Below are 18,159 nucleotides of genomic sequence, written 5' to 3'. Positions count from 1 at the left end.
TTCTTTAATTAAGCAAGTTTAACGAATTTAACGAAGACATTTCGTAAACAGAAAAAAGAGAGTCGGTTAGCTTGGCTTCAAGCTTCAGCGCGGGAGTGAGACAGCCAAAACGTGTTGTTCGAACCAGTTGGCGCCTTCGAGTATTCTCCACCAGATCATTCAATCGATCTCTTCGATTCACATTGGGTGAGTTACTTCAATGATCGCATGTTATTTTGAGAATTTTCTTGTTCAAGCTTTTGGCTGATGAAATTTTCTTTCAATTCCTTTCTTACTTCGTTCGACTCTATCGATTTCAAGACTGTAAGTCGTTGCTTTACTTTGCGAATTTTCTCTCAATCTATGATTTTCAGTCGTCACTCTACTCGGAGTGTTCTTTAATTTTTGTTGACGCTTACTAAATGGTTATTGGGTTTGAATTTCATCATGTATCTGCTAGTTCTTGAGTTTTATACTTTTAGTTATTGAGTTTCTTAAACAGTGAAAGAAATGGGCTATATCGGAGCACATGGCGTGGCGGCACTCCGAAGATACAAGTACAGCGGTGAGGATCACTCTTTTGTGGCGAAATATGTCTTGCAACCCTTCTGGAGCCGTTTCGTGAATGTATTTCCTCTTTGGATGCCGTAAGTGTTTCGTATTTTAGGTTATATGAGTTTTCGAATTTATTTAAGTTAACGGGACCGATTTTATGGCGTGTTGCTGGAAGTTAGTTGCTAGCTTTAGATAAATTTTTAGCATATAAATAGGCACTGAAGTTTGTAATTTAGTTTACTCTAAATCTCTTTTAGGTTTGGATAAGTCTTTATCATATTGTTTTTTCTTGTTATATTAATGGATTTTGCTCGTGAATTTTGGAAATGGTTATTTTCGTCGGGATTACACTGACTGCTCTTCTCTGTTTCTCTGTTTCTCTCTGAGGACGTCTTCAGCCCAAACATGGTGAATTGATCTTACATCTAGCACTGACTTGTCATTTTTACTTCCTATTAGTTGGATTGTTCTTCTTATGTGTTCTTTTTATCACAGATTACATTTGCTGGATTCATTTTTTTGGTCACATCTGCGCTGCTTGGCTACGTGAGTGTCGATCAATCTGACCACATATATTTCCTAATCTTTTGATCGTGCTTGTCTATTCAACTTTTTTTTTTCTCACAACGTAGCTTGTCTATATATATTTTAGCAATTAGTTAAATATACTTTAGCAATTAGTTAAACCTTTTTGTTCAAATCAAACGATTCTGGAAATTTATTTCCTGGTTTATAAATGTCATGGAAATTTGATCTGCTTTTGAATCGTTTTTGCAAGAAGCTATCAATAAATACCAATATTGAAAACTTCATACTATTCATGTATTTTTCTTTAAGGTGTGTTCGCCTCATCTAGATTCAGCTCCACCAAGATGGGTTCATGTTGCCCATGGGTTACTCCTATTCTTGTATCAGGTTCTACTGATTCTTATTCATTATCTATATGGTTCCTCTGTTCTTTGCGCTAATATATAGATTCTTCAATTTTAATTTATATCTTGCGTGCTAGACTTTTGATGCTGTTGATGGAAAACAAGCAAGAAGAACAAATTCCTCGAGTCCATTGGGAGAACTTTTTGACCATGGTGACCTGCCTTTTCATATAATCTTTTTTTTCTTCTCGATTCTATTGTGTGTGCGTGTGTGTGTTTGATATTGACAGATGATGTGTTCTCTCCTTGCCATGTATCTCTTCTAAGGATGTGATGCACTTGCCTGTGCGGTTGGTACCTTCTTTCTTAGTTTTCGCCTCATAAGTTTGAAGTATCCACCATGGCATTTTCTGAAAGTTCGTGTTTTCTCTTCAGTTTGAATCCTTAGCTTTTGGAAGCACTGCCATGTGTGGAAGAAATACTTTTTGGTTATGGGTTATTGCTGCCATTCCTTTTTATGGTGCTACATGGGAACAGTAAGTAGTTAGCAGGCACAGTAACTATTAGTACTTTTTCTTTTAACCTTATACTGACTATGCACTCCAGAAGAATAAATTTCTGGAAATCGGAAGCTGTTTGATATGGACTTGTTAGTTATTTGTTGAATGCTGTGTAATCAATAAGAATCTTTCTTCTTCTTCTTCTAATTCAAGCCCGTTACTCTTCCCCTTTCTATGCAGTTATTTCACCAACAGTCTAATTCTTCCTACTATAAATGGACCCACAGAGGGTCTTATGCTGATCTATCTATCTCACTTTTTTACAGCATTTGTTGGTAAAGTCCTACCTCTTCTTCTATTCTCCACTTTGCATCGGATTAGCATCCTTGATATCTATAAGAAGCAACCATGATTTTGTTTCTTAATTTCCAGGTGCTGAATGGTGGGCTCAACCTTTTGGAAAATCCTTACCATTTTTAAGCTGGGTTCCTTTTCTTCAAGGTAACTTTATGGTTAATGTCATCATCATTTGCCTTACCCATTTTCTGTTACATATAATCGTTCACTGAATGTGCTATTAATTATATACGCTGTCAAGCAACATATTTTCGACACTTTGTTATTATTTTATTTCCATGGCCAAAGCCACCTAGTTGCCAACATTTTTGTTAACAATGTTATTGTCAAATGTTATTTGGATTGATTTATTGAGCTTTTGAATTTTAAAATGTTTGTAAAATTTGCAAGAATTTCTGCTATCAAAGTAGTCTGTTTTTATTGATACTGTAATGAAATGTATTGGTTTGCTTGACCTGGATTACATGCTCTGCTGGATTGCTGCCAATGTTTTCTTCCTTTTAGTTAACTGTGGCCGAAGCCTAATATTTATTCTTTTGAACATTAGATGTTGCGATGAGCAGTGCTGTGATGTTACTAATGACAGCTTTTGGTGTTATTCCCACGGTTGCATTTAAGTAAGCACCCAAACTAGTAATATTATAACGTGAGCAATAATTTGGCATTGCATGCTAGATAATATATCTGGCTAGATGGTTTAGTGGGGTTGTAGATATCAGAACTAAAAAATTACGTGAAGCCTATTCTCACATTCAACTTATAATTATAATCTTGGGAATATTATCCTCCACCCTTCTCATTCAACTTATAATTATTGGTGAAATGATGCGGATACTTCGAATCTGTTCTTTTTTTAAAAGAAAGATCGGCTTTTATTGCGAAAAAAATGAAATAATAGGAGCAAGTCTACTGGAGCACTCCCTTGAACGAAATGGAAAATATTGTTGATAAGTAGAAGCACATCTTGTTCAAAGTTAGATTTAATTTACAATATGTTGTGCGTTTGTGCAGTGTGTTCAATGTCTATAAGGTTGTTCGTGCAAGAAAAGGAAGTATGTTACTGGCTTTAGCAATGGTAATAGCTCAAAGGGGGGAATTCAGCAATTCCATTTTTCCAAGTTTCTTCCTTGCTCTATATTCTCCCAGTTTGTTGGTTATTTGGTAAATTCACTCTGTAATTCTTTTCTTGTCAGTTGTGCCCATTTGCTGTACTCCTTGGTGGAGTCCTGATGTGGTACGATTTTGGCCTATTGAACATCAAACTTTTTCTTCTTATATTTATTTTTTGTTCCTTCCGTGAATGATTTGCATTCTCGTGTAGGGATTACTTATCTCCTTCAGACCTCATAAAGAACTATCCACACTTGGTTGTAACCGGAAGCGGCCTTGCCTTTGGATTCTTAGTGGTAAGATATTCTTGTTGGATGTGAATGTCTAGATAATAGGATATCAGCCACCTTGCTGTATTAATCCCACCCAAATAAATTCTGTTTTAACACAATTTAGTTAGCATATTTTAAAATGGGAAATAAAGAAGAAAGAATCGGCAAATGGGTTCCATCAAGTTTACTATATGCTCCTTTTTTCTTAATTTTGTATATCAGTTGCCCCCCCCCCCCCCCCCCCCCAAACAAATTATTGGTGTACTCTTAACCTATGATATTAATGGCCTGTAAATAAAAATCCATCTTTTGTAGGGAAGAATGATTCTTGCTCACTTGTGTGATGAACCTAAGGGCTTGAAAACTGGAATGTGCATGGTATGCTTCGCTGACACACTTTTATTGCTAGGAACTGTTTGTAGTGGAACTTTATACATAGTTCCTAGCTGATGTTTATTGCATGCTGTGTTACATTGTCTTGCATGCATCTCCCCCTAGAGATTGTGTAATAATTATAATAAATAAAGTTACATTCATACGTTGCAGTCACTTTTCTATCTCCCATTTGCGATTGCGAATGCTCTGACCGCAAGACTTGGTGGAGGGTATATCCGTTCATCCTATTTTGATTAGTTAATGGAAATGGCACATTAGGTGTGGATATTAAGCCTCTTTCAACTGATGAGCCATGTGAATAAACTGTTTCAGGGTTCCTGTGTTTGGTGAGGGATTCGTTCTGGTTGGTTACGTCATCTACACAGGTTCATGAATTTTCTTGATAACAAAAATGTGATATCGTGGCCATGGGTTCCTTTGTTGTTTGTTTTGCTTGTTCATGTGGTCCCCAATTATTATTAGTTATTGAGCTCCTTTCAGGAAATCGTGTTTCTCTTAAGTTCAATTCTGCAGATAAATATCTATAGGCTGTGAGAAGATTTTGTTTTGGTGCAACTCTACCTCGTCATGTATACTCTCATCTTTCTTTGCATTCAGGTGCTCTCTATTTGCACTTTGCCACATCAGTTATTGAAGAAATGAAAAATTCTTTGGGAATCCACTGCTTCAGGTGAGAGAAAACAAAGCCACGTGATATAAATTTCTGCAAGTTACCAAATTGGAAAAGTACTAGGATTCTCTCATTTATTGCCTGGTTCAAACTATACCGTTTATGCACTTTACTTGTACATGTTCATCAATTTACTTCCACTCCACCATGATACAAAGGTTTTATCTTATGCTTGGAATAACTGGAGCTTGAATATATCATACCAGATATGCACACTGCTTGCACTACTTGTTTCTCTTTTTCTAAAAGGAACTTTGATTTCATGTTTCTTTGAATAATTGTACATGGAGAAAGCCTGTCTGATTGTACTTTCTTTGGCTAACAGGATAATGAAGAAAGAAAGCTGAAATCCATCTGTTATTCTGTAATGGTATGCCCTTGCTTCCATTTCTTATCGACTTGTTAAAAGCTAAGGTGTTCAAAAAGCAAACCATAAATGTCCTTCTTAGATATTTTTGATCTCTGACAGAGTATTGGCTTCAATTTGAAGGAACGATGTATTTAGCCACTTCAGAACCTCGGCTGCCTTCAAGTAGATTGTACATTGTAGGTAAATCATAGTAAGATATCCATCAACAATATTCCTATCTGAACATGGAATCCTGGGCAGAATTTCTGCATATCATACTTGGGTTGTATAAAGCTTCAGAATTCATTCAGAAGTTTTAGTTTTCTTATTGTAAACATATTAAGTTGCATATCTATATTTGTGCTTATTATTTTGTATGATCTCAAATGTCCAAATCCAATCACTGAAGTCTGATTAAATGATGAAAATGTGATTCAGCCATCTGATGTATGATCACAGAGAATTGGGAAGCATCCAATGGAAATGGAGCACGTCAGACAACAAAGGTATATATCTTAGAACATGTAGTGTAAGCTGGGGTAGGTTGGTTTAAAACTTAATCATGAGCCCATTCAAATTAAATGAAAAGTAAGGCATAATCTTTGTTGTTTTATCAAGACAAGATATGCTCATAATCATGCATAAATATTGAAAGTGACAATCCCATTAACTCCTCGGTTAAAGCTTATAAGTTACATAAACGATAGCAAAATTATTAATTAAGGGAAGTCCATAGGGACATCATCATTACCAAATGCCAACTATATTACAACTTAACTGGGAGTTAGCTTTTTTTAAAATTAAATTAATGTTTTGTGGAACTTTTTGTTTTGTGTATTTCAATAATGTAAAATGCTCGCGCGTGTATGGAGCGTGCGAATTTTACTATTATTATCCCTACCTTCTACCTTTTTCTCTGCTCTAAAGTACCATCCTCGGAGTATGTTGTATGATGCAATTTTTCAATAATGCATGATATAATTTATATGTGGCAAGCAAAATATTTGAGGTCCTACGTATTTATGGTTTTGTGAATAATTTATTGATATTATTTTGTATAGCACATTAACATGTACATGAGAGAATACATCTGTGAGGCTGATCTTTTACTCATGAATTTTGGAAAGTCGTATTTTTATAAAAATAAATAAATAAAAACAAAACAGCTTATTGTACTATTCTAATTTTTTAATGTCTTCTACTCATTTTTTCGTATCTTTGAAATTTTTTAATCCTAAATTTTAATAGCTTTTGCATTATGCATCGAGTTTTACTTTAACTTTATATGTGGTGGTTGGTGCAATTTTCTTTAAATATTATGTTTTAGTTCTGACTTTTACATTTTTTTAAAAAAATCAGCATGCTTTTATAGATTGTTTGCTTAACCTGGCATGGGTGTCTCGCTTCTTTAGCCCACTCCTCTAGTTTGAACGCGCTCATTGGTGCAGAAGCCGACTCATATTCGTATTGATGTTTTCTTAGGTTGTATGTACTTCCATGCCCAAATTAGTACAAAGAATATCAAGCATGATTACATATGTTAATGAGACTATTCATAAGATGGATTCTCTCTCGCTTTGGATATGTGCAATGTTGGTGTAGTGTCAAGGTAGGTATGGTCCTCATGGTTATAAGGTTTCAATATGGAGCTCGACTTAGGTCATTTTGCTCGATTGGTCGATTCAAAAGACGAGGGTTTGACTTTTGTTTTGTGGGACTTGCATATATTCTGTGTTGCAAATTTGCTCATAACTTCTCTAATGTGCCTTGGTAGTTTATAACTTAAATTATGTAACGTGCTTTTCTTAAGTTAAAAAAGGAAACTGAGAGGGAAGTTCGTAACACAAACTTTTATTATGTATTATAGTTTTGTTTTCTGTTTCTCGATTAGAATATGAGATTGGAGTAGTGTGGTAAACAGTAATAAATATGATCGAGGGTTTTATATTTATTTCGAGGGTAACGGGCGGGAGAATATAGAATGTGATCATGCACAGCATGTGAAGGAAGGGAGGGACCCATATTGGAGGTAATTAAATTTTTTCTAAAATTTCCCCAAATTGTTCACGACACTTCAAATGTCATATCCTGCCCACGATTCCCATTTCCCAGTTGAGTCCTCGGGCGTGTGATAACCACCGTCGGATTAAATCATCCTAGGAGTACGATGGGATGAATACGAGACACTTGGCAAAATCTAGTGGGGATGACAACGTATGGGTCATGTCTCATAGAGTAATGATTGTGTATAAAAAAAGGCAGTAGACAATTGAAGTTGCATGCCTCCTCCCCACCCCCCCCTCCTTAGCCCTCAACTCTATACATTTCCCATTTTCCTTTCACATGCATTTTCCTTTGGTTTTAATTCTTATGATTGATTAAAGTTTAATGCAATAGTCATATGTCATTAATTAGTGAAATATAAAGATTTTTTTGGATCACTGTAGTTTTATAAATTGGATTTTAGTTCTTCATAAATAGTTTCTATAAATTTTGTATACAGTGCCTCCTATTGAAAAATTAAATATGCAATTTCACCTAACTTTTACATGACAGATGTATAATTTTGGATCTTTATAAGAGTCAGATATATGTTTGTGGTGTTATGAACTTCTGCTTCAAATGGCTGGACAGTAATTGCAAAAATTGAGGGCAATATATTTCCATTTAACCGATTGTGACACTTGAAACTTATATTGTTTCTGACATCGTAATTAAACACTCCAACAGGTAGCATAATAAAACCTTAAACCCTTCTCTCATTTCATTTCATTAACTCCACACTTCCACTTAGCTTTTAATTTTTCACGTGAAAGGTTTTATCCAACACGCAAACTTTGATGGCGATTGAGTATCACGACGACAGCAACGAGAGTGAGACTCATTGCACGTTCACCTTGAATGATGATTGATGGATCTTAACCGTACGATCTCGAGACTTTTGTTTATACTAAGACTCGGGTGCAGGATAAAGCATTGGACCCTGCAGCAGAATAGCAGAGCCCAGAAGTGCCAGCAACAGCAAACAAACCTTCTTATTATGAATATTGTTCAATTTGAAGAAGGCATTCACTTCCTCTGCAGCAAAAAGCAATAATGGGCTGCACGAAATAGTGCTCCCTTTTCTTCACTCTACTCTCTGTTTCTTTCTTTCTTCTGCTCCTTTACTGTCATTTGCCTACAAAAACGTGATATTTACGTCTCTCTTCCTCTAAAAAAGTTGTCTTTCTTTTGTTCTCAAAGTCAAAACTTTCTCATTCTCTGTTTTTCTTCTTCTTTTCCCTTTACCCTTTTTCAGCTGTGAACGCATTCTGACCAAGTCTCCTTTTTTTCTTTCTTTCCATGAATCCCAGTTGAAAATCAGGCTAATATTTTCTTTTCCCCTGTTCTTGAAAGGCGGTTTGTCTCTTTTCTCAAGACAATTTAGTTTGTTCATCAAGGAAGCCGTGGCCATGAGGGAGAGAGGCAAAGCTTTGGAAGTTTACAGCAACGACATGGATTTCTATTCCTCTGCTTCGGAATTTCCATGTAAGAAACACCCTTCTTCTTCCTCTGTTGGTATTTGTGCTGATTGTTTGAAAGATCGGTTGATCAAGCTGGTTTGTTCTGACTGTGGAGAGCAGAGGCTCTCCTCTTGCTCTTGCTCTGAGATCTCATCGAATCGAAATTCTTGTACTGTTGAAGTGGGAAGTGTTGGAAGAGTTTCGTTTTTGATTGAGAATGAGAGGAACGGTGTTTCGTTGTTGGGTCCGATTAAGCCCAAGTTGGAGAAAAGGGAGGAGGTTGTTCTTCTGGAGAGAAGTAGTAGTAGTTGTGTGGAGATTAAGAAGAGTGGGTTTTGGAGGATTGGGAAATTTTTCAGGAAGAAGAGGGAGAAAGGATGTGAGAGATCAAGCGTTTGTGGGTTCGATGAAAAGAGTGATATTTGTATGGTTGATTACATGGGTGTGTCGAGGTCGAGATCTCTCTGTAGTTTTCGTGGTAATGGGTTTTTTGGGTCAGAGGACGGCGGAGACATGGTGGTTTCCGGTGGCCGTAGCTCGATTTCAGGTGCTAGAACTTCGAGTGTTAATGGAGGACTAGTCTGTGATTCCGCTAGAAGAAGTGGATTCAGTGAAACAGAGCCGAGAAAAAGTGGTTTCGAGAGCGATCATAGAGAATGTGGGAATTATGATAGCGATCATAATGGATTTAGTTTAGCCAATAGGCGAGTTTTTTCTTTGAAAGAAAGTGATTTCAATGGGATGGATGAATCAGGGTTCATAGATTTCAAGTTGGATTTCACATCAGAATCAAAACCAGATATCTTCGTTCCTAAAATGGGTTTGGGTCTTCTCTCAAACCCCAACTCTGCGTTTGGGAGCACCAGAGCTCTCGACATGGCGGCACATGAATGCAGCAGAGGACTTTACGGTGGTGCCGCCGGCGAGGGAATCATTGGCAGCGGTGGAGGTTCATGTAGGATAACAGTAAGTGATAGAGGGATAAAGAAGGGGAGGAAAAGCTTGAAAGCATGGAAATGGATATTCAAACATCCACCAAACTGGGCAAATGCAAGTGGAAGGAAGAAAGAAGAAGAATTAATGTCTAAAACATGAATTTAATAAAGAAGAACAAACAGAATTATAAGAAGAAGAAAAAAATAGTTTTCTTTCTTTCTTTTTTTTCTATTTCTCTTTCTTGTTCTTTGTTGTGTAGGATTAGTACAAATATTGATGTGTATTTTTGTGGCATGTTTCCGAATATAGTTGGTAATTGTTTTACAACTTTTAAAGCCATTCGTGTACTCTGCTCAAAATCTTTTTTGTTTGTTTTGGGAGAATGTGTATGTCATTGGGCAGAGTGACTGTTTGGTTTAAACATTTTGCCATAGACAAAGACAAAGAATGGAAGAAAGAATGTCTCATCAGTGACAGTTCGATATAAAAAAAAAAAAAAGATGAGGGAAGAGAATTAGTTTCTTTTTATAAAGTTTGTATATTTTCTAATTAAATTAAGCATGTTACTTTTTAATTAATGTCTCATGAGTGACACTTCTTCTGGGTTTTCTTTGGTTTGAACCAAAAGATAAAAAAGTAGTTTCCCCTCTCGTTCCTCTTCGTCCTGCTTAAAGGGGGTGAAGTGTTATGGTCATGAGATATGTATTAAATAAATGTTTATTTTGATTTATAACTATCTCATTTGTTGCTCACGTCTCTCAACAAAGTCAACATCTATTAATCGAAACATATTGGCTAAAACTCTGAATAAATTGGATTTAATGAACAGATTTTTTCTTTAATTTTCTTAATTTATTTATTTATATTATTTTATTTATTATAATATTATATTTCTTCGATATCTTGTTGTGTCTCATTTTCACAACATATTTATCTCAATTTTATTTTATTTTATCATTTTTTGGATACTTTATCTAATAACTAGATTGAATTGGAAAAATTTTAAGTAACTAACATAAATAGAAGTTGTTTTATTTAAAAGAAATATACGACCCGAACAAGTTGGTTGAAATTTAAATGTGCTTGAACTCCACCCACAAAAGTAACCAAGCATCTCTCATGACACCTATTATTTGTATTGTTTGAATTTAGTCTTGGAAGGAGTTGTCATAATTGGATGGTTATAACAAGCAAATTTTGGTATTATATTTTAACTTCAATGTTTGTAACATTTGTGTAACCTAAAGTAAAAGAAGAAAAAAAAAACATGTTAGAACTACAGAGGAAGATAGAAATTAGGAATTTCATATAGATGGCCTCTTTTTAGAGCCTAAATGAAAGACATAGATTTCTAAAAGTAAAAAATTTTATGACCTTTTGTCTGCTTCATCACATGGACAGATAGAAGTAGGATAGTTTGACGCAAGATTCTTGCTCTAATTGAATCTCTTTGTAGCAAAATTTGCGACATTTTAAGAACAAAGCTAGCAAGAAGTTTGAGTGGCAATTGGGCCAACCCATATTTCTTAATTAACCCATGGTGAGCCTCATGATAGTTGGACTATCCATCTTACCAACAAACATAATACTACAAATAAATATTGTATAACCTGATTTCACGTTTTCTCTAATGAAGTATAATATATTTAACATAAGATAAAAAGTTATACACATCTACTTAAATAAAAAAAGAAGAAGAGAGATGAAAAAGAAAATGACAATTGAACAAAAAGAACATGATTGAACAACAAAAAAGAGTAGAAACAAGTATTGTGGTTGATCTTGAATTTGTGGAAAATTCAGCCATAATTATCCTCCATCAATAGAGAAAGAGAGATTGAATTAGTATTGTGTTTGAGTTTTTGATTAGGATCAAAATTTAAAATATTGATTCCAACAAAAACATGGATGGTCGAAATACTAATATGAATGTTTTTGGAAAAAGTTACCGAAATCGTTGAAAAGATTTGAATTATCAATACTCTATTTGGTAAACATTTATAAGAAGTATTATTTTAAAATTCATTATTTTGTTAGAGAGTATTTATTATTTGTTAGATAATGTAAGATTATATATTATCATCTTCTAACTTCCACGTGAACCTAATTAATATGGTCTTCTCACTTCTCACTTCTCACATACGAGTTCGATCTTCTGCATATTTCTTTCATTTCTCTGTCTTTTCAATCTTCAACGCTTTAAATAATGTAATACACAAAGCTAAAGTCAAAAGAAGAGGGCATCACAAGGGATCGGAGAAGAACCATCCACGAAAGAGAAGGCCCTCAATTATCATTTGAACGACGCGGATACTGATACCCAATTTCCACTTCTTCTGATCTCTATAAGTAATCAATCACAATTCACAACACACACCCAAGAAAGAAACATTCAGATTCTTAGTTATTCAGAGATTTCAAATCATATTGTATTATATAATGTATGTAACAAGGCCACTTTCTATGTTGAGAAATTCGCCGTCGGCGTTGTCGATGGCGCCACCGGAGGGTCCAAACTCGGGGATTTTGGTGATCAAAGACGAAGCTGCAGAATCAAAATGGTTATTCGGAATGCTCAAGGATGAAACAGTTCTGGTCCCTCCTTTCCCTCAGAATAAGAAAATATGGCTTTCTCATACAATGGTTGTTGGAACTACTTCCGTGGTTGATTATATCTATGCCCTCTTAATTCCTGTTCTCAATCAGCCTTTGTCTTCTAACTAATATTACATTATCAAATCCAATGGAAGTGATAAAGGGTATGTTCTCTTCTTCTTTATTATTAGAAGTACTTTTTTTGAGTGAGTGATTATTGAAATTTATGTGGGTACAGGCTAGCATACATGTGTTCAAAAGAAGAAAATGGTAGCCGATTATTAGGCGTTGCTGATACACCACCACAAAAGTTCGACCCAACAAACATTTACCAAGAATTCGAGATCAGTAACGATATGTATTATGGCAAACCCAACGGTTTTAATTTCAAGTCTGTTGCTTCCAATGGAGTTACTCCATATGCGATGACACACAAGAATTGGAGAGCTTATTGCAAGACTCTCAAGACTTTCCAACCCACCACCGAAGCGCTTGGCCTCGACGTCTCGCTTCGAGCTCGTCTCCCTCCGCTCACATTCTCCCTGCCCTGTAAATTCTCCAGCCCTGCTGTTGTTGTAGGGAAATGGTACTGTCCTTTCATTTTCGTTCGAGAAGGCGACGTCGATTCTCAAATCAAGAACTCTCCGTATTACGAAATGGCCCTTCAACAGAATTGGGTGGAGGTTTTTGGGTGTGGGAATAATAGTAATTCAGGAGGGAGAGGAGTGGAGTTGGATGTTTTGGTGGAGAAGGAAGTGGTTTCGGTGGGAGGGCGGGCTGTGGGTGGGGTGAATATAGGGGATGGGGCGGCGTGGTTTGGTTCGTCGAGAGTGGGGTTGAGCATGGCGATTGTGGAGAGGATAAGATGGGAAGAGGAAAGAGGTGGATTTGAATGGGTTAGAGAAGGAGGAGAAAAGGTAGTGAAGGTGAGAAGGAGGGAAGAGTTTGAAGGGGTGGGAATGTGGAGGAGATTTGGATGTTATGTTTTGGTTGAAAGGTTTGAGCTTAAGAGAATGGATGGATCTTTGGTTCTTTCTTGGGAATTTAGACACACTCATCAAATTAGAACAAAGTGGGAGTGACATTATAAATATATATATATATATACATACATATATATATATAGATTGCTACAATATTTTCTAATTTTATCTTCCACTTCAAAATATTTCTTTAAGCAAGCATTATAGCTTTAGCCTTGGCCTCCTCTCTTGGTTATGTTATGAAAAAGAGTTTTTTTTTAAGACGATGTTCTTCCTTCCTTCTCGATCATGAGGTGCCTTGCAAGCAAACGAAATAACAACTCATAATCTATTCATAATGATATGTGACTTAAAACAACTTGATTTTTTGTTTTTATTTTATAATGCTAGTTGAGTTATATTCGTTTTGACTTTTATTTAAAGATAAACTAGCAAAATCAATGGTTTATTGTGTATGAATAATGTTCTAGGTGAATTAATTAAAATCTAATAATTGATTAAATGAAATGAAATTTCCTTTAAAAAAAACAAAAGTAAATTTAAAAAATGTAACTTTTTTCCTTTTAATATCACTTGATTTAAAAAACATTGGTAGAAAGTATGAATATCTAATTAGAAGAGAGTTTCGTAGACTTAATATTAAACAATTAAAAAACAAAATTTACCAACCCGATCGCACTCTAGATTATTAAAAAAAAAGTAGATTAAGAGGAAGGCTTAATTTTAGAGGTGAATGAAATTAGAAGTCATTAATAAAGTAGTATTTTTTTTCAATTTTGGGAAATTTCCTTGGTGGTTTGGTTTAATTTCTCTCCCACTACGCAACTCCGAAGACTAATCAATCAACAGACTTTAAAATGGTGGGAGAAGGGAAGGAAAGCACCATCTTGGGCTTAGAGTTTCTTAGAAATGAATAGGAAAATTCAAGATTGACTTCATATATGATCTATATTGTCATGTATATATATATGTTCATCTTATATATATACATATATATAAAATTAAAGCACTAAAATGAACAAATAAACTATAGAGAGAAATGTATGTGACAAGGCCTCTTTCAGCTTCGGCCTCCGTCCCGGTGGAGGGTCCGAATACAGGTGTTTTAGTGATAGAAGATGAAGGTTCGGAGAGGAGATGGTTTTTTGGATTGCTTAAGGATGAAAGGGTGGAGGAACCACCGTTCCCTCAAAACAAGCTACTGGAGCTCCGATATACGAAACCTACAGGTGCTAAGGTGCAAAGGCAGCGCCACCTTCGTCATCTATACACTGATTACTTTTACGCAATGCTAATTCCAGTTTTGAATCAGCCTCCCAATTCTAACCAATATTATGTCATTAATTCCCGTGGCAAATCTAAAGGGTATTTCCATTTTCTTCTACTGCTTTAATTTCTTTACTCACCCAATCGTGATCATGATCATCCTTTTTGGTTATGGACTAAATTTGGACTTGATTGACGATATTATTCAATTTAGGCTAGCATGCACAAGTTCAAAGGAAGATGACATGATCAGCTGTTGTTGCTTCAACTTGATTGACGACATAAAACCTCAACATTTCGACCCAACAAATCCCTATCAACGATTCCAAATTAATACTAAATATTCATACTTTAAAACTCCCAATGGTTTTATCTCTAACTCAATGGCTCCCGATGGGGTTCCTCCATATTTCTTGAGACATCAAGGTTGGACAGCTGAAACCAGAACTCTTGATCAGAAGTTTGATGACACGCCGGCACTCGGCATCGACGTTGAACTACGGGCTCGCCTTCGACTGTGAGGTTGGCCCAGTGGTGGTGGGGAAGTGGTACTGCCCTTTCATTTTCATTCGTGAAGGGGATGTTGGTGTCCAAATGAGAGACTCTACGTACTATGAAATGACTCTCCAACAGACCTGGGAAGAGATATTTGGATGCTACAATAACGATCGTGGTCATCATGTGACGGTAGATGTTTGTGTTAGGAGGGAGGCGGTTTTAGTTGGAGAGGCGTTGTTGGCGGCAGAGAGGGTGGTGGTTTCCGATGGGATTATGTGGTTGGGTCCCTCGTCGGAGGTGGGGCTGAGTATGGCGATTGTGGAGAGGGTGAAATGGGAGGAGGAGAGAGTTGGGTTTGTATGGGGAAGAAATCATGAGGAGGAAATAGAGAGAGTTGTGAGAAGAGAAGAGTTTAAAGGAAAGGGAATTTGGAGAAGAGTTAAGTGTTATGTTTTGGTTGAAAAGTTTGTGCTTAAGAGAATGAATGGAACTTTGGTTCTTACTTGGGAATTCAGACACACTCATCAAATTAGAACCAAATGGGAATGAAAAAAAGGAAGAATAATAGAAAACACATCTCAAAGATTTCTGCATTTTATTTTTTGATCATGATGTGCAATTAGAACCAAATTTGGAATACAATCAGTCTCTGACGAGGTCAAGTCTCACATATTAACATTTGATATTCAAATTAGACTGACTAATATTTCATAATTGACTTTTATACAATTGCAACACAAATAAGTTACTGTATAACAGACTAGAAAAATCCTCCTAGCTTGCTATCATCCAAAAACATTACACCGATGAAAGAAAATTGTTCACATTTATATATGTATGTGAGACTTTGTTTCGTTCTTTAAGCCAACTGTTTTTGCCACAGGAAAGTTCAAAAAAAGAAACAGAAGTACGTACGGCTGAATTTTGATCATAGGAAGGAGCAAAGTTGTTTCCCCGGCTGCTATCCAACTACTAATCAACGAATTAAACCGTTCATCCCTTTCACGGAAGGTTCTTCCACGCCATACATCTTTTCAATTTCATCTATAAATCAAACCAAATTAAAATTATCATGAAAATAACAAAAAGATCATAATCAAATCACATTTAGTTCAAAAAGGAAAGATATTTTATCGATAATGTACGTGACAAGGCCGCTTTCTCTGTACAGAGACTCTCCGTCGTCGGTATCAATGCCGCCGCCGGAGGGCCCGAATTAGGGGATTTTGGTGATCCAAGATCAAGAAGAAAATGCAGAATTGAGAAGCAGCAGCTGGTGTGGACTGTTTAAGAAGAAGGAATCAGTCAAAATGGCGCCGTTCCCTCAGAACAAGATACTGCAGCTTACACATTCGGTAGAAGCTGAAGAATTTGAGTATTCAGAATCGGTTAGAATCGGTTTACGCGGTGATGATTCCAGTTATGAATCAGCCCCTCTCTTCCAATCAATATTACATCATCAACGCTCGCGGCAATCGAAAAGGGTACGTACGCTACGCACCTCCCACTCTCCGTTGCTTCTTCAAAATATATATACGGATGTATTTTCAAATATAACCAAAATATTTACACAATACAGTAAGAACGAATAGAGAGAATGTCTCATTCTAGTAGCTAAGTTCGATTTAATTGCAGGCTAGCATGCACAAGTTCAAAGGAAGACGAGACAAGCAGCAGCAAGTGCTGCTACACCGTCCCCGATACACCACCACAACTATTTGACCCAAAAAACCAATACCAACAATTTCAAATCAGCGATTACGTGTACTGTGGAGGAGCCTCTGGTTTCATATGCAACTCCGTGGCTCAAGACGGGATTCCTCCACTACGTCTAAGCCGCAATGGCTGGCGAGCTTATATCCATCCCCTCAACAACTTCCTCGAGCCCACCCCAGCCCACGGCCTCAACGCCCAACTCCGAGCCCGCCTCCCAGACCTCAACTTCTCACTCCCCTGCAAATCCTCTGACCCAGTAGCTGTAGGAAAGTGGTACTGCCCATTCGTTTTCATTAGCGATGGAAATCAAGCCGTTGGATCTCAAATGACCAACTCGCCGTATTATGAAATTACCCTCCATCAGAATTGGGTTGAGATATTTGGATGTGAGAATAATGGCGTGGCTGCTGGTAATGTGGATGTTTTTGTGGAAAGGGAAGTTGTTTCGGGTGAGTCCGGGGCGACGAAGAGCAAAAAAGATGTTGTTGATGGAATAGTGTGGTTTGAGGCATTGAAGGGTTGGGTTGAGCATGGTGGTTGTGGAGAGGATGAAATGGGAAGAGGAGAGAGGGGGGGTTTAAATGGGTGCAAGAAGGGGAGGAAAAGAAAGTGAGGGTGGTGAAAGAGAGGTTGAAGTTTAAGGAAATGGGTAAAAGGTGGAAAAGATTTGGATGCTATGTGTTGGTGGAAAGGTTTGTGGTTAAGAGAATGGATGGAAGCTTGGTTCTTACTTGGGAATTTAGGCATACTCATCAACTTACAGCCAAATGGGAAGGATTTCAATTTGTTTTGGAATTTAGATTGTATTTGATCATTGGATAAATATTTTGTTACCAAGATTACTTTTTTCTTATACTCTTGTTGGGCTTGGTTGTGTCGGGTGATATGGTAATTGATTTCTTGATCAAATGAAGTGTATATCATTGTGTGTGATTGCAAAAACATGGGGTTGTGATGAAATAAACTTGGTTCTATTTTTCCTTAATAATATTCTTTTACAAACGTGAATAAACAAAGAATCCACAGATATAATATATATAATTTAGTAATAGTGTTTTAAGTACATCAATAAGCACAAAAGATAACACTCTTCTCGTATTTGTTTAATAATAAATTTTTTGCTATATTTGTAAATAATTTGATTTATTTTGTTATATTTGAAATTTTTTTGTAAAATACATTATTAATAAATATATTTTCAATATTTATAGTAAAATATTAATAGATAAAAAAACCTTTTTACAAAAAAGTTCAACAAAGGAAGAAATTATTGTGATAATAAAATTAGTTGAAACTATGGATCTTTTAAAAAATATAGTAAATATTTACGGAAAAAAGGGTCCGTCATGGAAAAATTCGACTTCGAGGAAATGATTTTTTTTCAAGATTATTTATACAACCGTAAACATTAATAATTTGTAATTAAATTTAATTTTAATTAACATATTTTGACAAACAAAAGTTGCATTCCAGGAAAGGTAAGAAAGGAAAAAAGAAGAGTATTTGTGAAAAAACATTCACTTTTGGAGAAAACAAAATTGGGAAAACTGAGAATGACATGACAGCAGAGGAGAGAAGGGGTTTTAAAGCAAAAACCCTAAT

At 36.0% G+C, this 18,159-nt stretch overlaps 5 protein-coding genes across 9 annotated transcripts; all 5 read left to right on the top strand.

Moving 5' to 3' along the window:
* The first annotated feature begins 19 nt into the window (after nucleotides 1-19).
* On the top strand, nucleotides 20-5,440 carry LOC103489221 (choline/ethanolaminephosphotransferase 1-like). 3 transcript variants are annotated; one of them, XM_008448288.3, is made up of 18 exons: nucleotides 20-186; nucleotides 482-626; nucleotides 933-942; nucleotides 1,030-1,080; nucleotides 1,372-1,449; nucleotides 1,544-1,619; nucleotides 1,734-1,756; nucleotides 1,842-1,942; nucleotides 2,147-2,241; nucleotides 2,339-2,407; nucleotides 2,811-2,880; nucleotides 3,275-3,338; nucleotides 3,457-3,497; nucleotides 3,585-3,669; nucleotides 3,961-4,023; nucleotides 4,192-4,250; nucleotides 4,354-4,406; nucleotides 4,639-4,715. In XM_008448288.3, exons 2-18 carry the CDS (start codon nucleotides 490-492, stop codon nucleotides 4,713-4,715), a joined length of 1,152 nt encoding a protein of 383 aa, XP_008446510.2. In that variant the 5' UTR covers nucleotides 20-186; nucleotides 482-489. The 3 variants fall into 3 exon arrangements, with proteins under 3 accessions (XP_008446510.2, XP_050947062.1, XP_050947061.1); XM_051091105.1 differs by lacking the exons at nucleotides 20-186; nucleotides 482-626 and adding exons at nucleotides 5,037-5,081; nucleotides 5,202-5,440 and having other exon boundaries at nucleotides 785-942; nucleotides 4,639-4,711; XM_051091104.1 differs by lacking the exons at nucleotides 20-186; nucleotides 482-626 and adding exons at nucleotides 5,037-5,081; nucleotides 5,181-5,440 and having other exon boundaries at nucleotides 786-942; nucleotides 4,639-4,711.
* LOC103489222 (uncharacterized) lies at nucleotides 5,183-9,834 on the top strand. 3 transcript variants are annotated; one of them, XM_051091103.1, is made up of 6 exons: nucleotides 5,183-5,261; nucleotides 5,499-5,566; nucleotides 6,543-6,669; nucleotides 7,617-7,790; nucleotides 7,877-7,934; nucleotides 8,028-9,834. In XM_051091103.1, exon 6 carries the CDS (start codon nucleotides 8,513-8,515, stop codon nucleotides 9,656-9,658), a length of 1,146 nt encoding a protein of 381 aa, XP_050947060.1. In that variant the 5' UTR covers nucleotides 5,183-5,261; nucleotides 5,499-5,566; nucleotides 6,543-6,669; nucleotides 7,617-7,790; nucleotides 7,877-7,934; nucleotides 8,028-8,512; the 3' UTR covers nucleotides 9,659-9,834. The 3 variants fall into 3 exon arrangements, with proteins under 3 accessions (XP_050947060.1, XP_050947058.1, XP_050947059.1); XM_051091101.1 differs by lacking the exon at nucleotides 5,183-5,261 and having other exon boundaries at nucleotides 5,513-5,566; nucleotides 6,420-6,669; nucleotides 7,877-9,834; XM_051091102.1 differs by lacking the exons at nucleotides 5,183-5,261; nucleotides 6,543-6,669 and having other exon boundaries at nucleotides 5,517-5,566; nucleotides 7,877-9,834.
* Nucleotides 9,835-11,732: 1,898 nt separating this feature from the next.
* LOC103489223 (uncharacterized) lies at nucleotides 11,733-13,392 on the top strand. Its single transcript, XM_051090877.1, has 2 exons — nucleotides 11,733-12,220; nucleotides 12,319-13,392. The coding sequence occupies exons 1-2, from the start codon at nucleotides 11,939-11,941 to the stop codon at nucleotides 13,174-13,176; spliced, it is 1,140 nt and encodes a 379-aa protein (XP_050946834.1). The 5' UTR covers nucleotides 11,733-11,938; the 3' UTR covers nucleotides 13,177-13,392.
* Nucleotides 13,393-14,802: 1,410 nt separating this feature from the next.
* On the top strand, nucleotides 14,803-15,429 carry LOC103489225 (uncharacterized). The gene has a single exon (XM_008448295.2). It carries the CDS (start codon nucleotides 14,809-14,811, stop codon nucleotides 15,388-15,390), a length of 582 nt encoding a protein of 193 aa, XP_008446517.2. The 5' UTR covers nucleotides 14,803-14,808; the 3' UTR covers nucleotides 15,391-15,429.
* A 754-nt stretch (nucleotides 15,430-16,183) lies between these two features.
* Nucleotides 16,184-17,410, top strand: LOC103489224 (uncharacterized). The gene is made up of 2 exons (XM_051091100.1): nucleotides 16,184-16,325; nucleotides 16,477-17,410. Exons 1-2 carry the CDS (start codon nucleotides 16,252-16,254, stop codon nucleotides 17,168-17,170), a joined length of 768 nt encoding a protein of 255 aa, XP_050947057.1. The 5' UTR covers nucleotides 16,184-16,251; the 3' UTR covers nucleotides 17,171-17,410.
* The last annotated feature ends 749 nt before the right edge of the window (nucleotides 17,411-18,159 follow it).

Source organism: Cucumis melo, chromosome 10, assembly GCF_025177605.1.
Source record: "Cucumis melo cultivar AY chromosome 10, USDA_Cmelo_AY_1.0, whole genome shotgun sequence".
NCBI lineage: Eukaryota > Viridiplantae > Streptophyta > Magnoliopsida > Cucurbitales > Cucurbitaceae > Cucumis > Cucumis melo.
This window is presented reverse-complemented; position numbering and strand designations above follow the sequence as displayed.

Coding starts and splice junctions, on each gene's coding strand:
- LOC103489224 (XM_051091100.1), top strand. CDS start 16,252: ATGATTCCAGTTATGAATCAGCCCCTCTCTTCCAATCAATATTACATC. Junction 16,326..16,476: donor GCTCGCGGCAATCGAAAAGG/GTACGTACGCTA, acceptor ATTTAATTGCAG/GCTAGCATGCACAAGTTCAA.
- LOC103489222 (XM_051091103.1), top strand. CDS start 8,513: ATGAGGGAGAGAGGCAAAGCTTTGGAAGTTTACAGCAACGACATGGAT.
- LOC103489223 (XM_051090877.1), top strand. CDS start 11,939: ATGTATGTAACAAGGCCACTTTCTATGTTGAGAAATTCGCCGTCGGCG. Junction 12,221..12,318: donor ATCAGCCTTTGTCTTCTAAC/TAATATTACATT, acceptor GATTATTGAAAT/TTATGTGGGTACAGGCTAGC.
- LOC103489225 (XM_008448295.2), top strand. CDS start 14,809: ATGACACGCCGGCACTCGGCATCGACGTTGAACTACGGGCTCGCCTTC.
- LOC103489221 (XM_008448288.3), top strand. CDS start 490: ATGGGCTATATCGGAGCACATGGCGTGGCGGCACTCCGAAGATACAAG. Junction 1,757..1,841: donor GTGATGCACTTGCCTGTGCG/GTTGGTACCTTC, acceptor TTTTCTCTTCAG/TTTGAATCCTTAGCTTTTGG. Junction 2,242..2,338: donor CTTTTTTACAGCATTTGTTG/GTAAAGTCCTAC, acceptor CTTAATTTCCAG/GTGCTGAATGGTGGGCTCAA.